The 24,511-nt window shown below is 45.7% G+C and overlaps 1 protein-coding gene across 1 annotated transcript; it reads left to right on the forward strand.

The window, feature by feature from the left end:
* Positions 1-516: 516 nt before the first annotated feature.
* Positions 517-21,880, forward strand: LOC129822968 (myotubularin-related protein 6-like). Its single transcript, XM_055881567.1, has 14 exons — positions 517-759; positions 2,586-2,714; positions 8,608-8,770; positions 9,294-9,451; positions 9,548-9,676; positions 11,953-12,087; positions 12,183-12,315; positions 12,407-12,516; positions 13,265-13,390; positions 13,495-13,638; positions 13,771-13,877; positions 13,948-14,082; positions 15,527-15,653; positions 21,043-21,880. Exons 1-14 carry the CDS (start codon positions 736-738, stop codon positions 21,370-21,372), a joined length of 1,950 nt encoding a protein of 649 aa, XP_055737542.1. The 5' UTR covers positions 517-735; the 3' UTR covers positions 21,373-21,880.
* The last annotated feature ends 2,631 nt before the right edge of the window (positions 21,881-24,511 follow it).

The raw sequence follows: 24,511 nt of genomic DNA on the forward strand, positions 1-24,511 counted from the left end.
TGTGGAAATAGTAATAGGTGGTGGAGTAATGACTAACAAGAATATCCTCTACTCAGACTACTCTGAATTCAATGTCTGATGTATGGGTTGAAACATTTCCCATAAGGCCTGGAATCTGTACTACGTTTTTTCCATTTATTATACAAAATCAAATCAACAATTCACATTGTTACATCATACAAAACAGAACACATGTATTAACGAGAAAATACTAAAATATACAAAAAATATCAAGTAATAAAAAAATAAACAATCAAACAATGGAATCTGCACTACGTGGCGGTGAGGTACTGTACGCCCATTGACGTCGCCCAAGCGGGAAGCGCTGTAGTGGATAACGGTAACCACTAGTTACCACAGTCACAAAGTCAAAAATGTCTATATCGTAAAATTCATGAAAACAAACATTTGATTTTTGGTGTTAATTTAAGGTTAGGGTTATGCATAAGGTTAGTAGTGTGGTTAAGGTTAGGTTTAAAATCACATTTTAAGAAGATAATGTGTAGAAAGGGGCGGGGGTAATGACTTTGTGGCTGTGGTGACGACAGTGAATAACTAATAGCTAGCGAGCATCTACTGAAAAAAATACCATTCGTGAATACTCAACTAATGTCCGTACCAAAGTAAAACAAGCGATCAAATAACGTCAGCTTGCCGCACCTTGATAATCGATGTGCGAGCCACATCACATGTCAACTGGTTGAATCGTTGCATGCACTGACAGCTGTCAGGGAAATGGAACATATCCGAACGCCTAAGGTAAGAAAGCTAGCTAGCGCCATTCACGTTACTGTTTTTTTGTTTAACCTCAGCAAAACATTTCAAATGCATATGATGTAGCTAGTTAACTAACTTTAGTTAGCTATAATAACTTGCTATGCAATTACAACAACGTCTGGTGCGTTGACAATGGTGCCCTAAAGCTAACGTTAGGCCTGACAAATGCAGGGCCAGTTAATTAGTTAGTTAGCTAGCTAACTTGTTAATATGCTCAGTCTTGTTTTGGTTCCAAGAGAAGCGGATTCTGCTGCACGGCTGCATGAATGGCCATTACAATGGTCGTTTAGGATGGGCAAGTTGGCTCGCGCTTTGGGTGGTGATTTTAGAACTTGATAGAGAGATTCAGGGAAGCCACTGTAGACATTGCTAGCAATATAAAACACTATCACAGTGTCGGTGGAGACAACCGAGTAGGCTACACCAAGAAGGCAATCTTTTTTTTCTGGTGTTTTGACAACAGACTGTCTGATGTGCTGTGTGCCAGTGACCTGTTTTTCTCGCTAGCCGCCTCCTGCAGCTGCCTGTCCTCCTTGGCACAAACACGATATTAGATTTATGGTACCAGCTGGATGTTTCCAGATAATGCATTTAGTATGACAGATCATGGGGCTACCACTACGTCAAAGGAGCAAAGTGAATGATTTTTTTGTATTTATGCTATAGTCAGAATAATGAGCTAGTTATACAATGATTTGCTATAGTCAGTGACACACGTGATCACAGCCGCTGTTTTCACAAAACAGGCTCAAAGCTTTCATGTTGTTGGCACTGCAGTCAAAGGGTATTTCTGTTGTAGCTTAAAAAGAGAAGAGCGAGCTCAAAGTCCTTTGGTCATTTTTTTATCAGTGAAGTGCCGCCTGAAGGAGTGTGTCTGTTGAACTGGCACTTGTCCTGTGTGTTTGTTTTGTCCAGGTGAAAGATGGTGGGTGTGGTTGCCTGCAAGGGTGTTACCCATCTGCAGCATTTTAGGCTCTGCCCCCCTGGACCCTGTTTGAACTCTTAATTAAACATGCAGACAGTCAACTCCTGAGATTTTCTGTGGCCTTGGGTGCACTAATCTGGATCATGCTGATATCTGAATCAAGGAAATAGGCCTAGGGACTGTGGAACTGCAATGCAGTTGGTGAACAGGACAGTCATCAGCTTGACTTCAGGCCCGTCAACAACCTTTTCTTTCCTCCTCTGTGTCTGTGTGTGTGTGTGTGTGTGTGTGTGTGTGTGTGTCAGTCTACACAAACACACACACTCTCTTCTGTTTGCTACCAGGCCTTGACTGAGCTGACTGATCGCCATCCTGTGGCGTTGCCTAGCACCACACTGGTTGCTGGGAGACAGAGAGAGACTCTTTCAAAGAGAGGGAGAGAGAATAGGCTAGCCTATTTGTTAATCACAGATTAGAATAGTGCAGATGAAGTATATTCAGTCAAGTGTTCTAAATGTCATTAAAGTGATACAATTTACAGGGTGTGAAGACAAAGGTGAGAGTTGAATTAAGTAGTTCTTCATCTTGTAACCACTGTCAACAGGAGTCAGTGAACCAGGAATGTGTATAAAAAAAAGAAATTAAAAAAAAGCATCCAGTCAGGAAATGATCAACTCTGGTTCGACAGACTCTGTCAATGTTCTACTGACATTCATGATGTGTTAGTGAGGACATGGTAGTAGGGCCAAAGGTTTTCACTACAAGTGTTTTTGTGCTTGGGTTTGAGTGGACAAGGGAAAGAGAGAGTCCAAATCTCTTTACATAATGTTGCAAGGAGACAGGTTTGACAGGTGTCACCGTAATCATAATTGTACCTGTGCAGGTGGAGCTGGTGCGTCTGTTGGAACGCTTCAGTAACAAGTCCACCAGCGGGACGCTGCACCTGACGGCCACACATCTCATCTTCGTGGAGAGCAATAACGCTGCCACCACCGCTGCACAGGAGATCTGGGTAAGAAGTACCTCTATTCTAATACGGAATACAGAACACACCTTATCTCACACAGCACTCTAAATTCAGAATGTAGGACTTGCTTAAGCTAATGCCTGACACACCCCATTACAGATTAGTGTTCTTTAATATCATGTGTGTGTGTTGGTGGTGTGAGGAAGTAAGGCAGTGTGAGGTGTGTGTGTGTGTAGTCTGTCTAGCGGTGATAGTTACTGTTGAGACACCGTGGGAACCGGGTTCGGCCTTCCTCAAGTGACAACTGTTGCTACAGTAACCTGCTGGCCCAGCCTATTCTCAACATCGCCTTGGTAACCTGTTGGCAGTGCCAGGTGGAAAGGGAGGGGTGAGAGAGTAGGAATGAGGGAAGACAGTAAGCTCTTATTAGGCCTACCGGTACTTGACTTGATAAATCGAACTTAATTTGTCACATGCACCGAATACAACGTGTAGACCTTACAGTGAAATGCTTACTTACAAGCCCTTAACCAACCGTGCAGTTCAAGAAAGAGTTAAGAAAATGTTTACCAAATAAACTAAAGTAACACAATACAATAACGAGGCTATATACAGGGGGTACCGAGTCAATGTGCGGAGTACAGGTTAGTCGAGGTAATTTGTACATGTCTGTATGGGTGAAGTGACTATGCATAGATAATAAACAACGACTAGCAGCAGTGCAAAAAAAACTGTCTATGACTTGGGTGACTGGAGTCTTTGCCAATTTTTTGGGCTTTCCTCTGACACCGCCTAGTATATAGGTCCTGGATGTCAGGAAGCTTGGCCCCAGTGATGTACTGGGTCGTACACACTAAAGGTCGACCGATTATGATTTTTCAATGCCGATACCCATTATTGGAGAACAAAAAAAGCCGATACCGATTAATCGGCCGATTTTTATTTTACTTTTTTTTAATTAAAAAAATATATATATATCATACACACACACACACACATTTTTGTAATAATGACAATTGCAACAATACTGAATGAACAATGAACACTTTTATTTTAACTTAATATAATACATAAATACACACACGCACACAGCTCTGAAGTGACAATGTTACTGAAGAGTCTGCTTAGGAGACAAATACTCTCAACTGTTTGAATAAAAATAGAGTTTAAGTTACCTGTGATGAATGTTGAAAACAAAACTTTAATTTCTATATGCAGGAAATCCTATTTTAATAATGGGCATGGTAAGAATTGACAACCAAAGTGCGAGTCATAATTCCCATGACACCTTCTAGCAAAATCTGAAAAGCGGTTCCTTCATTTATTCCATAGGATATTTTTAGATTCACTTAAAATAAGGTCTGTGTTTCGTGTAGGCTTACATCACCGTGACAATTTTATAACTGTGTAGATATCCATAGGACAAGGTAACTCTGATCAATATTGGCTAAATATAAGCTAAAAAAAATTGTAGAGTGGATTTATGAAAATATGTTGACAAACGTTACCTTATCCTAGTGAGATTTTCACGGGTATCAAAACATCGAGGCGGTTAAATTCTGCACGAAACACAGACCTTATTTGAAGTAGATCAAGACATTCTCTATGGAAGACATGAACGGTAAAATAACGAAGGAACCCCTTTCAAATTCAGCCGCAAGTTATTTCAGGAATTATAACGCGTCGACTATTTCTCTCTAAACCATATACCTTTGACTAATCCGGAAACTATCACCTCGAAAACAAAACGTTTATTCTGTTCCGTATTTTATCTAACGGGTGGCATCCATGAGTCTAAATATTCCTGTTACATTGCACAACCTTCAATGTTGTCATAATTACGTAAAATTCTGGCAAATTAGTTCGCAAAGAGCCAGGCGGCCCACTGTTGCATATACCCTGACTCTGTGTGCAATGAACGCAAGAGAAATGACACAATTTCACCTGGTTAATATTGCCTGCTAACCTGGATTTCTTTTAGCTAAATATGCAGGTTTAAAAATATATACTTCTGTATTGATTTTAAGAAAGGCATTGATGTTTATGGTTAAGTACCCATTGGAGCAATGACAGTCATTGATTGATTGTTTTTTATAAGATAAGTTTAATGCTAGCTAGCAACTTAACTTAGCTTACTGCATTCGCTGGCAGGCAGGCTCCTCGTGGCGTGCAATGTAATCAGGTGTTAGAGCATTGGACTAGTTAACTGTAAGGTTGCAAGATTGGATCCCCTGAGCTGACAAGGTTAAAAATCTGTCGTTCTGCCTCGTTCCTAGGCCGTCATTGAAAATAAGAATGTGTTCTTAACTGACTTGCCTAGTTAAATAAAGATTTAAATAAAGGTGTAAAAAAATTTTTTTTTTAAATCAGCGCCCAAAAATACCAATTTCCGATTGTTATGAAAACTTGAAATCGGCCCCGATTTAATCGGCCATTCCGATTAATCGGTCGACCTCTAGTACACACTACCCTCTGTAGCGCCTTACGGTCAGATGCTGAATCGGGTAGGTTAGTTAGTGCTGGCTGGGCTGGAGTCTGGAACAGAAATCTGTAAACCTTGTAGCTCCAGGGCCACGGTTGGAGTAAGATCTCTAAACAAAGACACTGCTGCCAGGCTTCGTACATACTTCCTTCCTCTCTTCCTACTGCTGAGCAAGGGGAAAAGTGTGTGTCAATTTGGTAGCTATCACTCAGTCAGAGTCCAAGTGTGTGTAGCAAGGCAAAATGTGCCTCCAGGGCATAAATATTGAAGAGATGCTAAGACTTTGTCTTAGGCTTGGGCGGTATCCAGATTGTCATAACTTCGTACCGACCTTGTGCAATACTGGGTTATTCGATAATACCGGTACTGAACACAAGGGGCGCTATTGTAATCCGAAGGTTAGCAATGACAAGTATATGTAAAATCCCATAGACAATGCTAACTAAATATTAACGACCGCATTGGGAACATTATATACAGTCTCTGACCTAAAGTATTTGCAGGACAGACATCCCAGCTCATAAAGTTATACAAGTAACTCCGAAATGCTACTCACAGTTTGCTGCACGCACAAAACAAGGCTCTTGATCCAGAGGGAATTCTTCTGTTACCACTTACAGTGGATGTTCCACTAAAAGTTTGGCGATTATGCTGCGGGATTTAGAGGTAATTTGTGGTTTAGTACGGTACCCTGCGTCACCACTTCATTGCTCCAGACCAGCGCAAGGGGGAGTTAGAGCACTGATTATGCTTTTGGGTCCTACGGTATCTCTAAATGACAATGAATGGGTGACATTAACCTAAATAGAAACTTATAATTGTACACGACTTCAGTATCACTTACTAAAACTGTTTATTTTGTTAGGATTATTTTGCTCTTACTGTAGCCCACACCCGACCGGTCACGTTGTACAGCGCCTAAGTGGCGCAACGGTCTAAGACTCTGCATAGCAGTGCAAGCAAGCTATGTTGCTACAGATGCTGGTTCAATACCCGTGCCCGCCTCAACTGGGAGACCCATGAGATGACTGTGGGTTTTTGGTTTCTCTCCCTCTAAAAACCAAAATAAATAATTCAAAATAATAAACTAGCTTTATTTACAAATTAGTAACAATGTCTCACCCTATGTTCAAGAATGGCCTTTTTCTCGCTCATTTTACGCAAGGTTCAAGGCACGAGGGTAGGGGGTACGGGATGGGCCGCAGAGCCGCACACAGAAGACGGACCTAGCCCATGAGAAAGGGGTGGTGGACCGCCACCCCGCCCCACTGGGTAGCACAGAGCAACACTTTAAGGGGCATTGCACTAATAATGTCGCTGACTAGGGAAACGTTCCCGCTGTTCTTAGTGCCAGTCTGCATGTTCAAACTAGAATAATGTAACTAATAATGGCATCTTTATGCTTTCGTTTATAAAATAATGATAAAAATATTCTCCAATCCTCTATATTTAATTATTGGCGGAAAGTCACGTCATTTTTTGATATACTGTAGGCCTACCGTAGGTGACATGAGTCTCACTAGTGTTGAGTAATGTGGTGTAGGTCTTATTTATTTAAAGAGCATATTGAAGTTCCATCCTAACGGAAACTGAGAGATTTTCGTTTTTCTTGGATTTAGAAACACCATCATATTAATTAGGGTTTCTCTTCATTTGACTATTTTCTACATTGTAGAGTAATAGTGAATACATCACAACTATGAAATAACACCTATGGAATCAGTTAAGACAAATTCTTATTTACTAGGACAGCCTACTCCTTCCTCCCTGTCGGGGAATTGAACCCCGGTCTCCCGCGTGCCAGCATGACACATGGATTCTTTGACTAAATAGCCCAGTACTGTAGGCTACTCCCGGCCGTCACGTTGTACAGCTCCATATTTTCCGTGCCATTCTAACGGAAGCCCAGAGGGTTTTTACTTTTTCTTAGGATAGAAACACCAAAATATTCTGGAACATTTCTTAATCAGTCCCTTATACTATGTTTTTACAAAAAAATGTTTTAAATTCTCTAGTACAGCCGCTATTGAAGGCTATCAAATGCTTCTCAAGGATGCCCTTTGGGGGTCAAACTAGCACTAACTAGCATTAATGGTACCAGTGGTTCACACTTAAATAACGTGCCTTAGAATTCTGCGTCGCTGTGCAACAGTACGCTGCAACTTTTAAAGGAGGTACCACTGTAACTAGATGGCTCACTAGCTACTAAATGAACAAACCAAATGCACAACTGCAGAGCATTTTAGCACATGTTTAGACCGTTAACTTAATAGTTATAAGAGTTGGCAGACATTTTTAAGTTTAAATTCCATACTGTAGCTAGGTCACCTAGATCACCTGGCTGCACAATAGTGGGTGACTCACAAGGCCATGGTCTCTCGTCATTGTGTGCTTCTAAACAAACACCATGTGCCTGGCGAATACTGTCAAGCTTCATAATGAAAAAATTATGTGACTGGTGAAATGAAGAACCCAATCTTCTTTATCTCCTAATGTATAGCACAATTTGACTGCAGGAATTTACTTAAATGTAGCTACAAACGTTCACATTTATAAAAGTAAAAAAACGTCTCATAGGGGTTGAAAATCCATTTCTATTTTCAAATAACCCGGTATACGGTATCTCGCCCAAACTTACTGTCTGACTCATTGCTGCTGGAGAGATCAGCATTTTAAGTGTTTCACACACACACACACACACACACACACACACACACACACACACACACACTTAGTGTTGGAATGTTCTGCTAGTCATTAACTATGCTGATGAATGCGCATTTTAATAATGTCCCAGGGTTGGAGTCACTATAGGGTTGTTGGTTATCTAATATGATTATGGTGATGGACTGATTTAAATATGTTTATTTGGCGCATTGTCCTTTCATGCTCTCTGTTTTGATGGTCATGAAAAGTCTTTAATGAATTGTTAACCTCATTCACACACTCCTGGCAGAAAGAAAATGATGATGATTGCAATGAGTGCGTGTGTGAGTGCACATTATCTCCCTGCCGTCCTTTGTGTGTTTAAATGTTTGATAGAGTGAAAGAAAAAGGTCTCTACCTCTAGATTAAGATGACTTTATTTGTCTGTTTTACAAAAGGTTAAACCGAAATTTGAGTTCCGCTTTTATCCCAACCCCTCTGAAAGACACACTTACATAGGTTAGAGCAGGCGGCTGCAACACTGGGTGCCCGTGAAACAGTTGTTGTGGGAGTTTAAATGCCTTGCTCAAGGGCACAATGGCAGGCAATCGCATCCATGATTTGATACCAGCGACCCTACGGTTGCCAGCTCACTTCCCAACATATTTGTCCCGTCAGACCCGGGATTCGAACTGGAAACCTCCGGTGGCTGGCTCCTATCTTTAACTGCTAAGTTACCTGCTGCCCCTACAGTATGTGCTGTGGTGTCATATTAAGGAAAGATGTCATGACTTTTGTTTTCCCCTCCAGATCCTGCACCACCACATAGCGTCAGTGGAGAAGCTATCGTTGACCACCAGCGGTTGTCCTCTGGTCATCCAGTGTCGTAACTTCAGAGTGGTCCACTTTGTGGTCCAGAGAGAGAGAGACTGTCACGACATCTACAGCTCACTGCTCAGATTGCTACGACCAGGTACCTACTGTACCTGAGCGTGTGTGTGTTTCAGTTAGGGCTGTGATGGTTATTGGTCAGCTAAATGACCATGGTCATCGTTTTAAAATGGTTAGAATAGCATTTTTATAAAAAAAAATGTAAGACGCACATTTCTTCCCCTCCTCCGCTCCTGACTGCATGTGCTGCTGCTGCTGGGAGGGGGGTGTTGCCGAGGCAATCAACGACTTGTTTGCCACAACGCCTTGCTTGTTTCAGCAAGGAGCAACAGTTTCATCACGTCGTAAAGAGTCCATGTTACCGCGGAAATGGACTCAACCGCAAGAATGACCTGCCGTCTCCAGTCAGCAGTTCATTCCACCCCCAAAAAACTAAAACTAAACGGTTATGACTGTTATTTTAATGAGTCTTCATTCATAATCGTTGGTTAGATGATTATAAGGTAATTGCACCTGCCCTACTTTGAGTGTGCAGGATGCTTGAGTCGAGTTTAGTTTCTAACATTTGCTCTCTCCCTCTTCTCCATCTCTGTCTCCCTCCCTAGTATCCTATGATGAGCTCTATGCGTTCTCCTACAACCCCAAGCAAAACGAGCAACAGAGAGAGGAAGGCTGGCAGCTCATCGATCTGGGGGCGGAGTTTGAGAGGATGGGCGTACCCTGTGACCGATGGCAGCTCACTGACGTCAACAGGGACTACAAGGTGGGCAGAGCGTTCCAATAGGATTCAGGATGTAATGGAATAAGATTGGTTCAATATTTGACAACAAATCCCATGATTCTATGTTTCCTGTTGTAGATATGTGAGACGTATCCCAGAGACTTGTATGTGCCCATTACAGCCAGTAAGCCCATCATCGTCGGCAGCTCCAAGTTCAGGAGCAAAGGACGCTTTCCTGTCCTCACATACTTCTACCAGGAGAAGAAGGTAACACCTTACCCCACCCTACCCATCTTCACCCTAACCATAACCCTAACATTCAGTGTATTCTGAAAGTATTCAGACCTCTTCTTTTTCATACATTACAGCCTTATTCTAAAATATATGAAGTCTTTGGAAAAAAAAATCTACACACAATACCTCATAATGACAAAGAAAAACAGGTTTGTAGATTTTTTGCAAATGTATAAAAAAATCTATTAAAAAAATAAGAAATAATTTACATAAGTATTCAGACCTTTTACTCAGTACTTTGATGAAGCACCTTTGGCAGCAGTTACTTCCTCGAGTCTTCTTTGGTATGACGCTACAAGCTTGGCACACCTGTATTTGGGGAGTTTCTCCCATTATTCTCTGCAGATCCTCAAGTTCTTTCAGGTTGGATAGGGAGCATCACTGCACAGCTTTTTTCAGGTCTTTCCAGGGATGTTCGATTGGGTTCAAGTCCAGCCTCTGGCTGGGCCACTCAAGGACATTCAGAGACTTGTCCCGAAGCCACTCCTGCATTGTCTTGACTGTGTGCTTAGGGTCGTTGTCCTGTTGGAAGGTGAACCTTTACCCCAGTCTGAGGTCTTGAGCGCACTGGAGCAGGTTTTCATCAAGGATCTCTCTGTACTTTGCTCCGTTCATCTTTCCCTCAATCCTGACTAGTTTCCCAGTCCCTGCTGCTGAAAAACATCCCCACAGCATGATGCTGCCACGACCATGCTTCATACGGGATGGTGCCAGGTTTTCTCCAGACGTGACGCTTGGCATGCAGGCCAAAGAGTTCAATCTTGGTTTCATCAGACCAGAGAATCTTGTTTCTCATGGTCAGTCCTTCAGATGCCTTTTGGCAACACCAACCGGGCTGCCGTGCTTTTTACTGAAGAGTGGCTTCCGTCTGGCCACTCTACCATAAAGGCTTGATTGATGGAGTGTTGCAGAGATGGTTGTCCTTCTGGAAGATTCTCCCATCTCCACAGAGGATCTCTGGAGCTCTGTCAGAGTGACCAAGGCCCTTCTCCCCCGATTGCTTCGTTTGTCTGGGGCGGCCAGCTCTAGGAAGAGTCTTGGTGGTTCCAAACTTCTTGCATTTAAGAATGATTGGAGGGTCCTCCCAGGTGGCGCAGTGGTCTAAGGCATTTCATCGCAGTGCTAGCTGTGCCACCAGAGATTCTGGGTTCGACCCCAGGCTCTGTCGCAGCCGGCCGCGACCGGGAGGCCCATGGGGAGGCGTACAATTGGCCCAGCGTCGTCCAGGTTAGGGAGGGTTTGGCCGGCAGGGATATCCTTGTTTCATCGCGCACTAGCGACTCCTGTGGCGGGCCGGGCGCAATGCATGCTGACACAGTTGCCAGGTGTACGGTTTTCCCTCCAACACATTGGTGCGGCTGGCTTCCGGGTTAAGTGGGCATTGTGTCAAGAAGCAGTGCGGCTTGGTTGGGTTGTTTCGGAGGACACACGGCTCTCGAACTTCGCCTCTCCTGAGTCCGTAAGGGAGTTGCAGCGATGATACAAGACTGTAACTATCAATTGGATACCACGAAATTGGGGAGAAAAGGGGTAAAAAAAACTAATAACATTTAAAATAAGGTGTTTCAGTTATTTGTAGTACATTTTCAAACATTTCTAAAAAACGTTTTTTGATTTGTCATGGGATATTGTGTGTAGTAAAACCAATTTAATACATTTTAGAATAAGGCTGTAACGTAATTTTTTTTGGGAAAAGTCAAGGGGTCTGAATACTTTCCGAATGCACTGTATACCCTACCCATCTTCACCCTAACCATAACACATACCTGGTTTCATTTGGCCCCCCATGTTCTTTCTGTTTATTGTTGAGAATTTTTATTTTAATTGTTGGACATAAGACACCAGGAAATCAGTTCCAAGTGATTTTAATTTATGTAATCTGTTCAAGTATTCCCACACATAATGGAGATAAATTATTGTATACAAATGTAAGGTTTGAAATGATTGTGGTAGTCAAATATTATATCTCTTTGGGCTTCTTTCTGTCAATTTACAGTCTACAAATGATTTATAATTGTGTTCCGTCCCTCCGACCATCCGCTCAAGGAAAAATCTGTCCACAGTGAATCTAGTTGATGATTTTCCCACTGATCACAACACCAGTCATCTAATCTAAACCTAACCTGTACCGTTACCTCAACCATTTCACCCCAACGCAATATTCCTAACCTAACAAGTCTCCGTAAATCGCCCGGTTAGGTATATGTGGCCTAATCCCTGTTTTCTGTGCTCGTCCCTGTCCCTTGCAGGCAGCAGTGTGTCGGTGCAGCCAGCCTCTCTCTGGGTTCAGCGCACGATGCCTGGAGGACGAGAGCATGTTGCAGGCCATCAGCAAAGCCAATCACAACAGCCGATTTGTCTACGTCATGGATACCAGGCCCAAGGTACCCAATCGCAACGCTGCTAGCAAGCTCTTCCCAAAGAATGTGGACATTCTCAGTCCATTCCTTCATTCTTTTATCGCCCTCCCTCTCTGCAGTTGAATGCCATGGCCAACAGAGCAGCAGGTAAAGGCTACGAGAATGAAGATAACTACTCCAACATCCGCTTCCAGTTTGTGGGGATCGAGAACATCCACGTGATGAGGACCAGCCTACAGAAACTCCTGGAAGGTCCGACGGGCACACTCACTCACACCACACATGCACTACACACACATGCGCTATTTACTTGACTCCCTCCATCTCTCTCTGCCTGTCTCAGTGGTGGGAAGTCGTTTTCTGTCAGTAAATGACTACCTGCTGGGCTTGGAGAGCTGTGGTTGGCTACGGCACGTCAAAGCTGTGGTAGATGCAGCCATCTTCCTCACCAAGGTAAGGCCATGTCCCTTCTCCAATCACATTCTGCTTTCCACTTCAGTTTAGTCACACTGTGATTGCAAACAGTTATGGGTATGAACGTTAAATTGGGATCCTTAACGTTTTAAGAAAAATCTCAAACCGAAAAACAATGTAGCAGTGCAGTTATCACAAAACATGATTTTCCGTGTTATATCCTAACTAGACAATATGCTATAGAGGTCTGGGCAAAGTTGTTTCATTTAAATAAAACCAGAGAGGAAGAGGTGAACTTGATTTCCAAGAAAAATGCACACCTCTCTCTCCCTCACGCTGACTCGCCTGGGGGCGTATTCATTCTCCCGATTCTGTTGCAAAATGATTTTTAAACAGAAGAAAACGGGGAGGGACCTACCTGCATTTGTCTGTAGAAACTCTCGTTTTAGTTGAAAAACGCTTCAACTGTTAGAGCAGTGTTATGATCATTAGTCCTAATGATGCCAGTGTGTGTTCAGTCTGTTGCGTGTAGAATATCCTAGCCTAGTCATTGATAATAGGCCCTGCTTTACTGAAGTTGCGAGACATTGCAAGGAAAGAAATTGTGAGATAAAGCATCCCATTGCGATATGCAGCTTTTGACTGCCTATAGATGGGCATTTTACATTTTACTGCACCTTTCCGGTGTGTGTGTGTGACAATTAAAACAGTGTATTTAAAAAATATATAATTTATTTACAAGTAATGGCAATGGCAGTCATTTAACTTCAGTCCCCCTCCCCCATAGGCAGTGACAGTAGAAGGAGCCAGTGTGTTGGTCCACTGTTCAGACGGCTGGGATCGGACAGCCCAGGTCTGCTCTCTGGGAGCTCTGCTCATGGACCCCTACTACCGCACCATCAAAGGCTTCATGGTAAGTGTGTGTGTGCTACTGCACCATCAAACAACCTCCCTATGCCTGTAGACATACGTAGAGGAAAGAAACATGTCATAAACTCTGGTCTCTCTGTGTTGCAGGTCCTCATAGAGAAAGACTGGATCTCATTTGGACACAAGTTTGCAGACAGGTGTGACCAGTTGGATGGAGACCCCAAGGAGGTGTCCCCCGTCTTCACACAGTTCCTGGAGTGTGTGTGGCAGCTCACCGAGCAGTTTCCCCAGGTGTGTGTGTGTGTGTGTGTGTGTGTGTGTGTGTAGGCATCTGCGTGTTTCAAGTATACTCACCACATAGCAGCCATCACAGTGGAAGAGTGAGGAATGATTGTGGTGATGATGATACCTACTCTTCCTCAGGCGTTTGAGTTCAGTGAGTGGCTGCTGCTGCAGATCCATGAACATGTTCACTCCTGTCAGTACGGAAACTTCCTGGCTAACAACCAGAGACGGCGAGAAGAGCTGCAGTGAGTAAACCACAAACATACACGCTTTCCATCTCTCTCCCACTCACTCACTCATCTCTCTCCCTGCCAGACTTGGAGACAGGACACACTCTCTGTGGGCGTTTCTGTTAAGTGAGCAGCAGAACTACCTAAACCCTGCCTACTGCCCCGCCTACGCAGACACACACCCCGTCCTAGAACCTTCCACCCTGCCCTGCCACTTCAAGTAAGAACTAGTACTTTACCTCCTCTCTCTGTCCTTCCCTCACCCACTCTACTCTAAGAATATCCTTTCCTCATCTTCCTAATCTGTTTCACTCCACACTGCTTTGTTCCACCTGGACAAAAGGAACACTTACGTGAGAATGCTGTTCATTGACTACAGTTCACCGGTCAACAGCCTAGTGCCCTCCAAGCTCATCACTAAGCTAAGGACCCTGGTATTAAGCACCTTCTACAACATATCTGCCACGTTGACCCTCAACAAGGGGGCCCCTCAGGGGTACGTGCTTAGTCCCCTCCTGCTCACCCATGACTGTGTGGCCGCGTACGACTCCAACACCATCATTAAGTTTGCAGACGGTGGTAGGCCTGATCACCGATGACGATGACGAGACAGCCTATAGGGAGGAGGTCAGAGACCTGGCAGTGTGGTGCCAGGACAACAACCTCAACCTCAACGTCAGTAAGACAAAGGAGCTGATCGTGGACTACAGGAAATGGAGGGCCGAGTACGCCCCCATCCACATAGACGGGGCTGTTGTGGGACAGGTCTAGAGCTTCAAGTTCCTCGGTGTCCACATCACTAAGGAACTATCATGGTCCACACATCAACACAGTCGTGAAGATGGCACGACAACCCCCTTCCCCCTCAGGAGGCTGAAAAGATTTGGCATGGGCCCTCGGATCCTCAAAGTTCTACAGCTGCACCATTGAGCGCATCTTGACTGACTGCATCACCACTTGGTATTGTAATTGCTTGGCATCCGACCGCAAGACGCTACACAGGGTAGTGCGTACGGCCCAGTACATCACTAGGGCTGAGCTCCCTGCCATCCAGGACCTCTATACAGGGCGGTGTCAGATGAAGGCCCTAAAAATCTTCGAAGTCATAGACTGTTCTCTCTGCTATCGCACGGCAAGAGGTACTGATGCACCAAGTCTGGAACCAACAGGACCCTGAACAGCTTCTACCACCAAGCCATAAGACTGCTAAATAGTCTGGGTAGCTATTGATAACTGTTTAACTATCTGTATCATCCCTTTTTGCACTAATTTCTTTTGACTCATCACATATGCTGCTGTTACTGTTTATTATCTATCTCGTTGCCTGGTCACTCTATCCCTACCTAATATATCTACCTAAATTACCTTGTACCCCTGCACATATACACAGGGTACTGTACTGAGTCAATAGCCCCCCCCCCCCCAAAAAAATTGAATTTTCATTTTAAAAAAAATCTCTGCATTGTTGGGAAGGGTCTGTAATTAAACATTTCACTTAGTTTACACCTGTTGTTTACGAAGCATGTGACAAATACAATTACATTTTGATCTCTCCCTCTTCCTCCTCTCCGTCCCTCTCTTCCTCCTCTCCGTCCCTCATCAACCCTACCCTGTTATTCCTTTTCCCTAATTTCTCTCTCTCGCTCTGTCTCTCTCTGTGTCAGGTTCTGGAGGAATATGTACCACCAGTTTGATCGCTCCATGCACCCCCGTCAGTCTGTCCTGAAGAACGTTCTCACTCTGAAGGAGAGCAACTGCCAACTGGAGGACACAATAAAAGACCTGGAGGCTGTGAGTACTTGTATCTCACTAGGGACTGGGTTTATGGGTTGTGTTGAGGGCTACTATCCCTTTTCTATCCTGTTTCTTGCTTATTTTGAAGTTTTTATGCATTTTTTTTCATGGTGCAGAGTTAACGCATTGTTTGTTTATTGGAGAAGGGGTTGTATAGATGGGGGAAATGAGCAGAGGCAGGTTGTTGTAGTAACGGACACTCTGGTGGGGCTGAAGAGGTGAGTACAGGGTCTGTAGGGAACGGTAAGCATGCTGGTGGGGCTGAGGAGGTGAGTACAGGGTCTGTGGGGAACGGTAAGCATGCTGGTGGGGCTGAGGAGGTAAGTACAGGGTCTGTAGGGAACGGTAAGCATGCTGGTGGGGCTGAGGAGGTGAGTACAGGGTCTGTAGGGAACGGTAAGCATGCTGGTGGGGCTGAGGAGGTGAGTACAGGGTCTGTGGGGAACGGTAAGCATGCTGGTGGGGCTGAGGAGGTGAGTACAGGGTCTGTAGGGAACGGTAAGCATGCTGGTGGGTCTGAGGAGGTGAGTACAGGGTCTGTAGGGAACGGTAAGCATGCTGAGGAGGTGAGTACAGGGTCTGTGGGGAACGGTAAGCATGCTGGTGGGTCTGAGGAGGTGAGTACAGGGTCTGTAGGGAACGGTAAGCATGCTGGTGGGTCTGAGGAGGTGAGTACAGGGTCTGTGGGGAACGGTAAGCATGCTGGTGGGGCTGAGGAGGTGAGTACAGGGTCTGTGGGGAACGGTAAGCATGCTGGTGGGGCTGAGGAGGTAAGTACAGGGTCTGTAGGGAACGGTAAGCATGCTGGTGGGGCTGAGGAGGTGAGTACAGGGTCTGTAGGGAACGGTAAGCATGCTGGTGGGGCTGAGGAGGTGAGTACAGGGTCTGTGGGGAACGGTAAGCATGCTGGTGGGGCTGAGGAGGTGAGTACAGGGTCTGTAGGGAACGGTAAGCATGCTGGTGGGTCTGAGGAGGTGAGTACAGGGTCTGTAGGGAACGGTAAGCATGCTGAGGAGGTGAGTACAGGGTCTGTGGGGAACGGTAAGCATGCTGGTGGGTCTGAGGAGGTGAGTACAGGGTCTGTAGGGAACGGTAAGCATGCTGGTGGGTCTGAGGAGGTGAGTACAGGGTCTGTGGGGAACGGTAAGCATGCTGGTGGGTCTGAGGAGGTGAGTACAGGGTCTGTAGGGAACGGTAAGCATGCTGAGGAGGTGAGTACAGGGTCTGTAGGGAACGGTAAGCATGCTGGTGGGGCTGAGGAGGTGAGTACAGGGTCTGTGGGCCCTATACATACAGCGAGGGAACTGTCTAGCTTCTTGAGGGAGACTAAAGGGGAAAAGAAGGTTCCGCTGGAGTGTTACATTCCTGCTTCTGAAAGGTTTGTAAGGTGAGGACAACACCTGATGAAGAATGAGGGGTTTAGTGTCCTCTCACCCAAGTAGCAGTATAGGCTAAGAAAGTGGGTCACATTGGTGCGTAAGGGCATTTCTATAGACTTTGTGTAAATGTCTTTTATGGCACGGTGGCTTCATGGGCTACTCTACAGGTTTCTAATTGTTTTCCCTCCCACCTGGAGATTTTATGGTTAGGCTGCTTTAACATGGAAGTGGCAGAGACTGGGGGAAGAGGGGTTTGTAAAACAAAACAATTTCAATGTGAATTTTTATTATTTTTATTATATATATATATATATATCTTTTTTTACAAGAGACTCAGTGATGTGAAGAATGAAGTGGATTGGGGGGTCTGGTGGAAGGGGCGCAGGTGCTGAGCCATGGCACAAAGCTTAGTGCAGGGGTAGCAATGCTTCCCCCCCGGGACTGGGTGTCAACATTAGCGGTTAGAAACTAAATCAATAACCTTTTCTTTCATAAATGTGTATGCACCTAGTACAGGATGGGAGAGGGGCCTTCTGTTTGGCTGTCTAAGACAGGAGCTTGCATACTTAGCGCTGGACGAGGTGCTTGTGTGGAGAGGGGGGATTGGAGACGCACAATTGACTTCACTAAAGACAGGAATGTTGAGGAATTGCATTCGGTCTCGGCAGGGGTGTTGAATGATGTTCTGAATGAGTTTGATTTAGTGGAAACATGGAGAACTAAGTATCCCACCTCAAAGCAGTAAAGGTGGTTGGGGGAGGGTGAACGCAACTCGTTTGGATCGTATCTATACATTAAAAAATCAGAGCAATAGGCTAGTGAGAGCCTCCATTCTCCCAGTTGGGTTTTCAGACCATCATATTGCCATGGCTCACTTCTCTGTTTCACCAGGGCCCCGGCAGGTGTCCTATTGAAAAGTCAATGTAAAGCTCTTACAAGATGCCACTTTTTGCTCAAGCTTCCAAAGCTTTTGGGAGAGGTGGGGACACTGGAAAGGGGAGTTTGAGTCTCTGTCTGTGGTGGGATGTATGGAAAGCCCAGATTGGGTTTTTCTGTCAGCATTATACAGCTTTTTGTTCTTCAGAGTCCAGGAGACTACTTGAGGAGCTTGAGTGTAGCGGAGGTTGAGCTGGTGTGGCAGGATGGGGTGGGGGCTGACCATCTATCAATTACACTGGGACATGGGGCTCTTTATCCCATCAAGGCAAAAGGAGCACTTGTAAGAGCTGGATTTTCCATGTTGAGAGATGAATGCTGACAGCTCTTGTTTGGGTTGAAAAACAGTGTGGGGAAACCAAGAAAGCCCACTGTTTACTTTTGTCTGATGGGCTTGTAACTTCTGTTGTGAGGGAGATGCCCCCCCCACCGGGGGATTGCTTGTGGACATGCAACGCAAGCGCGTGGATTATTTTCTGTCCAAGAGTCCAGAGACTAACAGCATTATCCTGGCACATGATGAACAGCCTGTCACTGCACAAAACAGATACCCCTCCCCAACTCCCAGGTCAACCCTATAGCTATTGGTGGCCAGGGCTCCATGTAATACCCTCCACTGGAGGTCCTCTGAGCTTATAGAGCACCCTCCACCTATACCTTGCCATGCTCTTAGCCCCCCACAACCCCCTGCCACTGATGCCCCGTCACTCCCACTAAGCTCCTGATGTGCCTAACCTTGACACGGAGGGTGTACAGCGCCTTATCCCCCACTTCCAAACTCCCACAGGCTCGGCGTGCTAAATATCAGTACGTTCTCCGAACCCTCCTGCCAGTCCCAAGTCTCTGCTGTCACTTGAAGTGGTGGCCCCTCTTCACTGGCTCAGGCAGAGCCTCCTGGACCTTCCCATGACTCTCTCCAGCAACCTAAGAGACGTTAGTCCCGCCTGTTGTGCCAACTCCTGAGGGGTTTCCCACCAGCCATTGGTCAGCTAGTCTCCTGCTGCCATTAAACGTAACTGCAGGGTGGCTGAACAAACGGACCTCAAAGGGATCAGTGGGTTGTGGAAGATGGGCTCCTCCCACGCCGCCGCCACCCACCCCCATCCCTCCCTCGTGTGGGCCTCAGCAGCTGCCAGGCCCTCAGTACTGCAGCATAGAAATCAGAGACCCCTGCTTCGTTTAGTCTCTCCGGCCGCATGAAGAAGAGCTGGCGGCCCAGCCCTAAACCGCCAGCCCTCCTAAACAGAGCACATGCTGGTTCCCTCCAGCTAACATCAGTGTGGTACAGTAGCCTCTGTACTGCTTTGAGTTAGAATGATGCCACCCTGCTCTCCAGGTCCACCAGACCTTGTCCTCCCTCCTGGACAGGAGGTTGGGGGTGGTCTTCTCTGTGGGGATGTTTGGGATTGGGGCCAAGCTATTCAAGCAGTGAAAAAGGTCAAATGTGTTGTGCTGAACTGTGTGTTTGGCCAGGCCAAGTTGGCTGTGTGGCTAACAAGGACGGTCCGTGCCTTAGGTTTGAATTGTATAAAATGATTAACAGTGTGGCGTCGTTTCAGGAGGTGTGGGGGCTCAGGGGGCTGTCTCTTTGTATACATCAATGATGTCGCTCTTGCTGCTGGTGATTCTCTGATCCACCTCTACGCAGACGACACCATTCTGTATACATCTGGCCCTTCTTTGGACACTGTGTTAACAAACCTCCAGACGAGCTCCAATGCCATACAACTCTCCTTCCGTGGCCTCCAACTGCTCTTAAATGCAAGTAAAACTAAATGCATGCTTTTCAAACTATCGCTGCCCGTACCTGCCCGCCCGTCCAGCATCACTACTCTGGACGGTTCTGACTTAGAATATGTGGACAACTAAAAATACCTAGGTGTCTGGTTAGACTGTAAACTCTCCTTGAAGACTCACATTAAACATCTCCAATTAAACATCTCCAATCCAAAATTAAATCTAGAAAATCTTCCTATAAATCTTCCTATTTCGCAACAAAGCATCCTTCACTCATGCTGCCAAACATACCCTGGTAAAACTGACCATCCTACCGATCCTCGACTTTGGCGATGTCATTTACAAAATAGCCTCCAACACTCTACTCAGACTACATCCAATTTGTTATCACAGTGCCATCCGTTTTGTCACCAAAGCCCCATATATTACCCTCCACTATGACCTGTACGCTCTCGTTGGCTGGCCCTCGCTTCATACTCGTCGCCAAACCCACTGGCTCCTGGTCCTCTACAAGTCTCTGCTAGGTAAAGCCCCGCCTTATCTCAGCTCACTGGTCACCATAGCAGCACCCACCCGTAGCATGCGCTCCAGGAGGTATATCTCACTGGTCACCCCCAAAACCAATTCTTCCTTTGGCCGCCTCTTCTTCCAGTTCTCTGCTGCCAATGACTGGAACGAACTGCAAAAATCACTAAAGCTGGAGACTCTTACCTCCCTCACTAGCTTTAAGCACCAGCTGTCAGAGCAGATCACGGCACCTGTACAATACTCATCTGTAATTAGCCCATCCAATCTACCTCATCCCCATACTGTATTTATTTATCTTGCTCCTTTGCACCCCAGTATCTCTACTTGCACATTCATCTTCTGCACATTCTACCATTCCAGTGTCTAATTGCTATATTGTCATTACTTTGCCACCATGGCCTATTTATTGCCTTACCTCTCTTATCCTACCTCATTTGCACATGCTGTATATTGATTTTTCTATTGTATGTTTGTTTATTCCATGTGTAACTCTGTATGTGTCGAGCTGCTTTGCTTTATCTTGGCCAGGTCGCAGTTGCAAATGAGAACTTGTTCTCAACTAGCCTACCTGGTTAGATTTAAAGGTGAAAATAAATAAATAAAATATGGCTGGAGAGGAGGGGTTAGAGGTACGGTTTTAATGTGGTGCTGGTGTATTGAAACAACACACAATGTGACATCAATCAGCACATCACGATTCTGAAAACAACAAGTGATTGTGTGGAGGTATTGCGCAATGTGTTTATGGGTGGGGGGGTTCTCGTTACTAAATCTAACCCTATGTCTCTTTCTTTGTGTCCCTCCAGAGGCTACAGAAGCATGGCATCAGCCCCCCCACCCCAGACCCCCAGGCTTCCCCTAGAGACCAACGCATCCTCCCCACGCGCCCTCACTCCCTCATCCTGGGAGCCCCCCTCAGCCGGAAGGAGGCACAGCGACAGCAGGAGGAGGAGGAGGAGGAGGAGGAGGTGGGAGAGGAGGTGACAGAGTGCTGCAGTGACACAGAGCGGACAGTAGAGGGCAGCAGCGGTACAGAGCGCAAGGAGCGCTACAGTGACCTGCAGGGGACATACGGGGCCAAGGCCGAGCCCGCTGTGGTCAGCCTGGAGTTTGGAGTGGCCCGCATGACCTGCTGAGGCGTGTTATACTGGAGAAATGGAGGAGGGGTGATTGGGCTGGAATGGAGGGAGGAGGGATGGAAAGAGTGAGAGATGGGGTCACTAAAGGGCGAGTGTGTGTTGGTGTGAGTGCGTGTGTGTGTTGGCGTGTGTGTGAGTGCCTGTGTGTTGGTGTGAGTGCGTGTGTGTGTTGGCGTGTGTGTGAGTGCCTGTGTGTTGGTGTGAGTGTGAGTGCCTGTGTGTTGGTGTGAGTGTGAGTGCCTGTGTGTTGGTGTGAGTGCCTGTGTGTTGGCGTGTGTGTGAGTGCCTGTGTGTTGGTGTGAGTGCGTGTGTGTGTTGGCGTGTGTGTGAGTGCCTGTGTGTTGGTGTGAGTGCGTGTGTGTTGTGTTTAGCCATATTCCTATGTTGGCGAATGAAGGTGTATTGTAAATCTATATAGAAAGTGGCATTTACTGCACATAGAAAGGCTTGTTTTTAAGAATGTTGAAAAGCATTAAAGAGAATAAATAACAACATGAATCATGAAGATCTGCGTGTTCTGTCTGCCTATGTTATTCAACATAACTGTATTTGTGAAAGCCAACGCTCTGTAGGACAGTTCCAGACATCAGACTGTGTCTGCTCTGATCTCTTGATGTTCAAACCATCAGATTCTCCCCTTAATCCAACGTCTAGCTGATTTAGTAATGAACATCCCATATTTCATGTTCTTAATATTGCGATTCTCCAGATAGGGTGACGGCCAGGTACAGATTTGAGTTCTAAACGTCTCGATCCTCCGTCAAAGCCAGAACATCTTTGGATAACCCTGGTTTAACGTGGAATTGCACTGAAATCAGAATTTATCCTTCAAACTGTTCCATCTTCCAAGATGGCATGATTCCACTGTAATCTGAATGATGGATGCTGAAAGCCGATTTTCATTTATTATTATTTTTTTTGAATTTTGTATTTATTTTTTTACTTCCATGTCCAACATTCATCTGTGGACATGGCATTGAGATAATCCTATTGGCTCCCTTGGAGTGATTGTATAATCCAATTGGTTACCTTTGTCTCACTGGGTAAGGTCATGACCCTATTTTCAAGGTAATTGCCATAGCTACTCTGGGGTCATAGAACATTAGAGGGGTCAGCAGGAGAACAAAGAGGCTGTGTGTGAGAGACTGGAAGAGTTTGTCAATCCATCAGAGGAGACTAGAGCAGGGCTGTCAACTCATTCCATGGAGGGTCTAGTGTCTGCTGGTTTTCCTTTCAATTACCTGAACAACTAGGTGAAAAGGGAGTTCCTTACTAATTAGAGACCTTAATTCATCAATCAAGTACAAGGGAAGAGCGAAAACCCACAGACACTTGGACCTCCATGGAATGAGTTTGACATGTGCAGTAGAGCCTCTGACCAGATTATCGCAATCTTTCAGACAATTCTTCATGTTCCATTGGTGAGAACGTCAGGGTGACTATACCTTGATGAAGACCGCTTGTCTGTTGAAACGTTGGTTAGGCTATTCAGTTATTGCATCGGAGCTCCTAGAGTGCGGCTCTCCATTTCGTTTTCAAGTGTTCTACTCCGCTAGCCAGCACCTCGCCTAAACAGGTGTGTGTTTTTCGCCTCCACATTGGCGAGAACAGCCATAGCTGGCATCCAGCAGGTGGTCGCTATAACACACTGTGGCGACAGCAAGCAATAGGACAGTCACCCGTTGTTTTTAGTTGTTCGTCCCGCGGGACCGGTGTAGCCTCACTACAGTGTATAATATAATCCCACTACGGCCCATGCTGAGAGGTCAGGACATTGCTGTCCCCCAGCAGTGTAACAGAGTGAGGATTAGACTGTCTGGAATGGGTTTATACAAGTTGACCTAAACCATTTCTCTGATCCCTCTCAAACACCGACAAGCACACAGTGTGCAGATGGTATTACATGTGTGTGTGAACATACATTGTGAAGTTTGTCTGAAAGTAACTGGGGGAGGGGGGGGGGGGGGGGGGGGGGGGTGGTAAAGCACTTGCTCCTAAATGATTTATGAATATGCCCTGCATGGGCATTGAACTAGTTCCACCAGCTCTCTACAAACCTCCATGAAGACACTGTACCAATGTACTTTACCAGGCCTTTTATTCCAAGCCTGGGTGTGTCATTATGTCTGTTTTCACCAATACAATGTTACTACTCTATACTCGCGTCAGCTTTCTGTAAAGACCAGCTAAAACCCTGTACCCTGAGACAAGAAGGTCCTTGTTGTAAATGAGCTCTGGAGATCACTGTTACTATACATACAAACACTATGTCAAGAGTGTCTGCTGAAGGGTTGGATTGCATAGACAAGACTTCACTCCCTACACTTCTCTCTCCCTCTACATGATGAACTGTGCTTCCGTAAGCCATTTCGTCCCGTTGCACTTTAACTTCCATTAAACATTAACAGGTCTTCTACACGACATGGTTCCCCTACCGTCTCCCATAGCACGCCAACATTCTGCTACGTTCTACACCCCAGAGCCATGACACTACTGAGGGATAAGTACACATGCATGCACGTCCACCCACACCTACTCCATATACACTACATGGCCAAATGTGGATACCTGCTCGTCGAACATCTCATTCCAAAATCATGGGTATTAATATGGAGTTGTTCCCCCCTTTGCTGCTATAACAGCCTCCACTCTTCTGGAAAGGCTTTCCATTGGACGTTGGAACATTGCTTCCATTCAGCCACAAGAGCGTTAATGAGGTTGGGCACTGATGTTGGGCGATTATGTCTGGCTCGCAGTCAGCGTTCCAATTCATCCCAAAGGTGTTCGATGGGGTTGAGGTCAGGGCTCTGTGCAGGCCAGTCAGATTCTTCAACACCGATCTCGACAAACCATTTCTGTATGGACCTCGCTTTGTGCACTGGGGAATTGTCATGCTGGAAAAGGAAAGGGCCTTCCTCCAAACACAAAGTTGGAATCACAGAATCGTCTAGAATGTTTGTATGCTGTAGCGTTAAGGTTTCCATTCAGTAGAACTAAGGAGCCTGAACCATGAAAAACAGCTCAAGACCCTTATTCCTCCTCCACCAAACTTTACAGTTGGCATTGCAGGTAGAGTTCTCCTGCCATCCTCCAAACCCAGATTCTTCCGTCGGGCTGCCAGATGGTGAAGTGTGAT

Source organism: Salvelinus fontinalis, chromosome 25, assembly GCF_029448725.1.
Source record: "Salvelinus fontinalis isolate EN_2023a chromosome 25, ASM2944872v1, whole genome shotgun sequence".
NCBI lineage: Eukaryota > Metazoa > Chordata > Actinopteri > Salmoniformes > Salmonidae > Salvelinus > Salvelinus fontinalis.

Excerpts from the sequence above, each read along its gene's own strand:
- LOC129822968 (XM_055881567.1), top strand. The coding sequence starts at position 736 with ATGGAACATATCCGAACGCCTAAG. Across the intron at positions 9,452-9,547 it reads ACGTCAACAGGGACTACAAG|ATATGTGAGACGTATCCCAG; the intron begins GTGGGCAGAGCG and ends TTCCTGTTGTAG. Across the intron at positions 13,391-13,494 it reads GCACCATCAAAGGCTTCATG|GTCCTCATAGAGAAAGACTG; the intron begins GTAAGTGTGTGT and ends TCTGTGTTGCAG.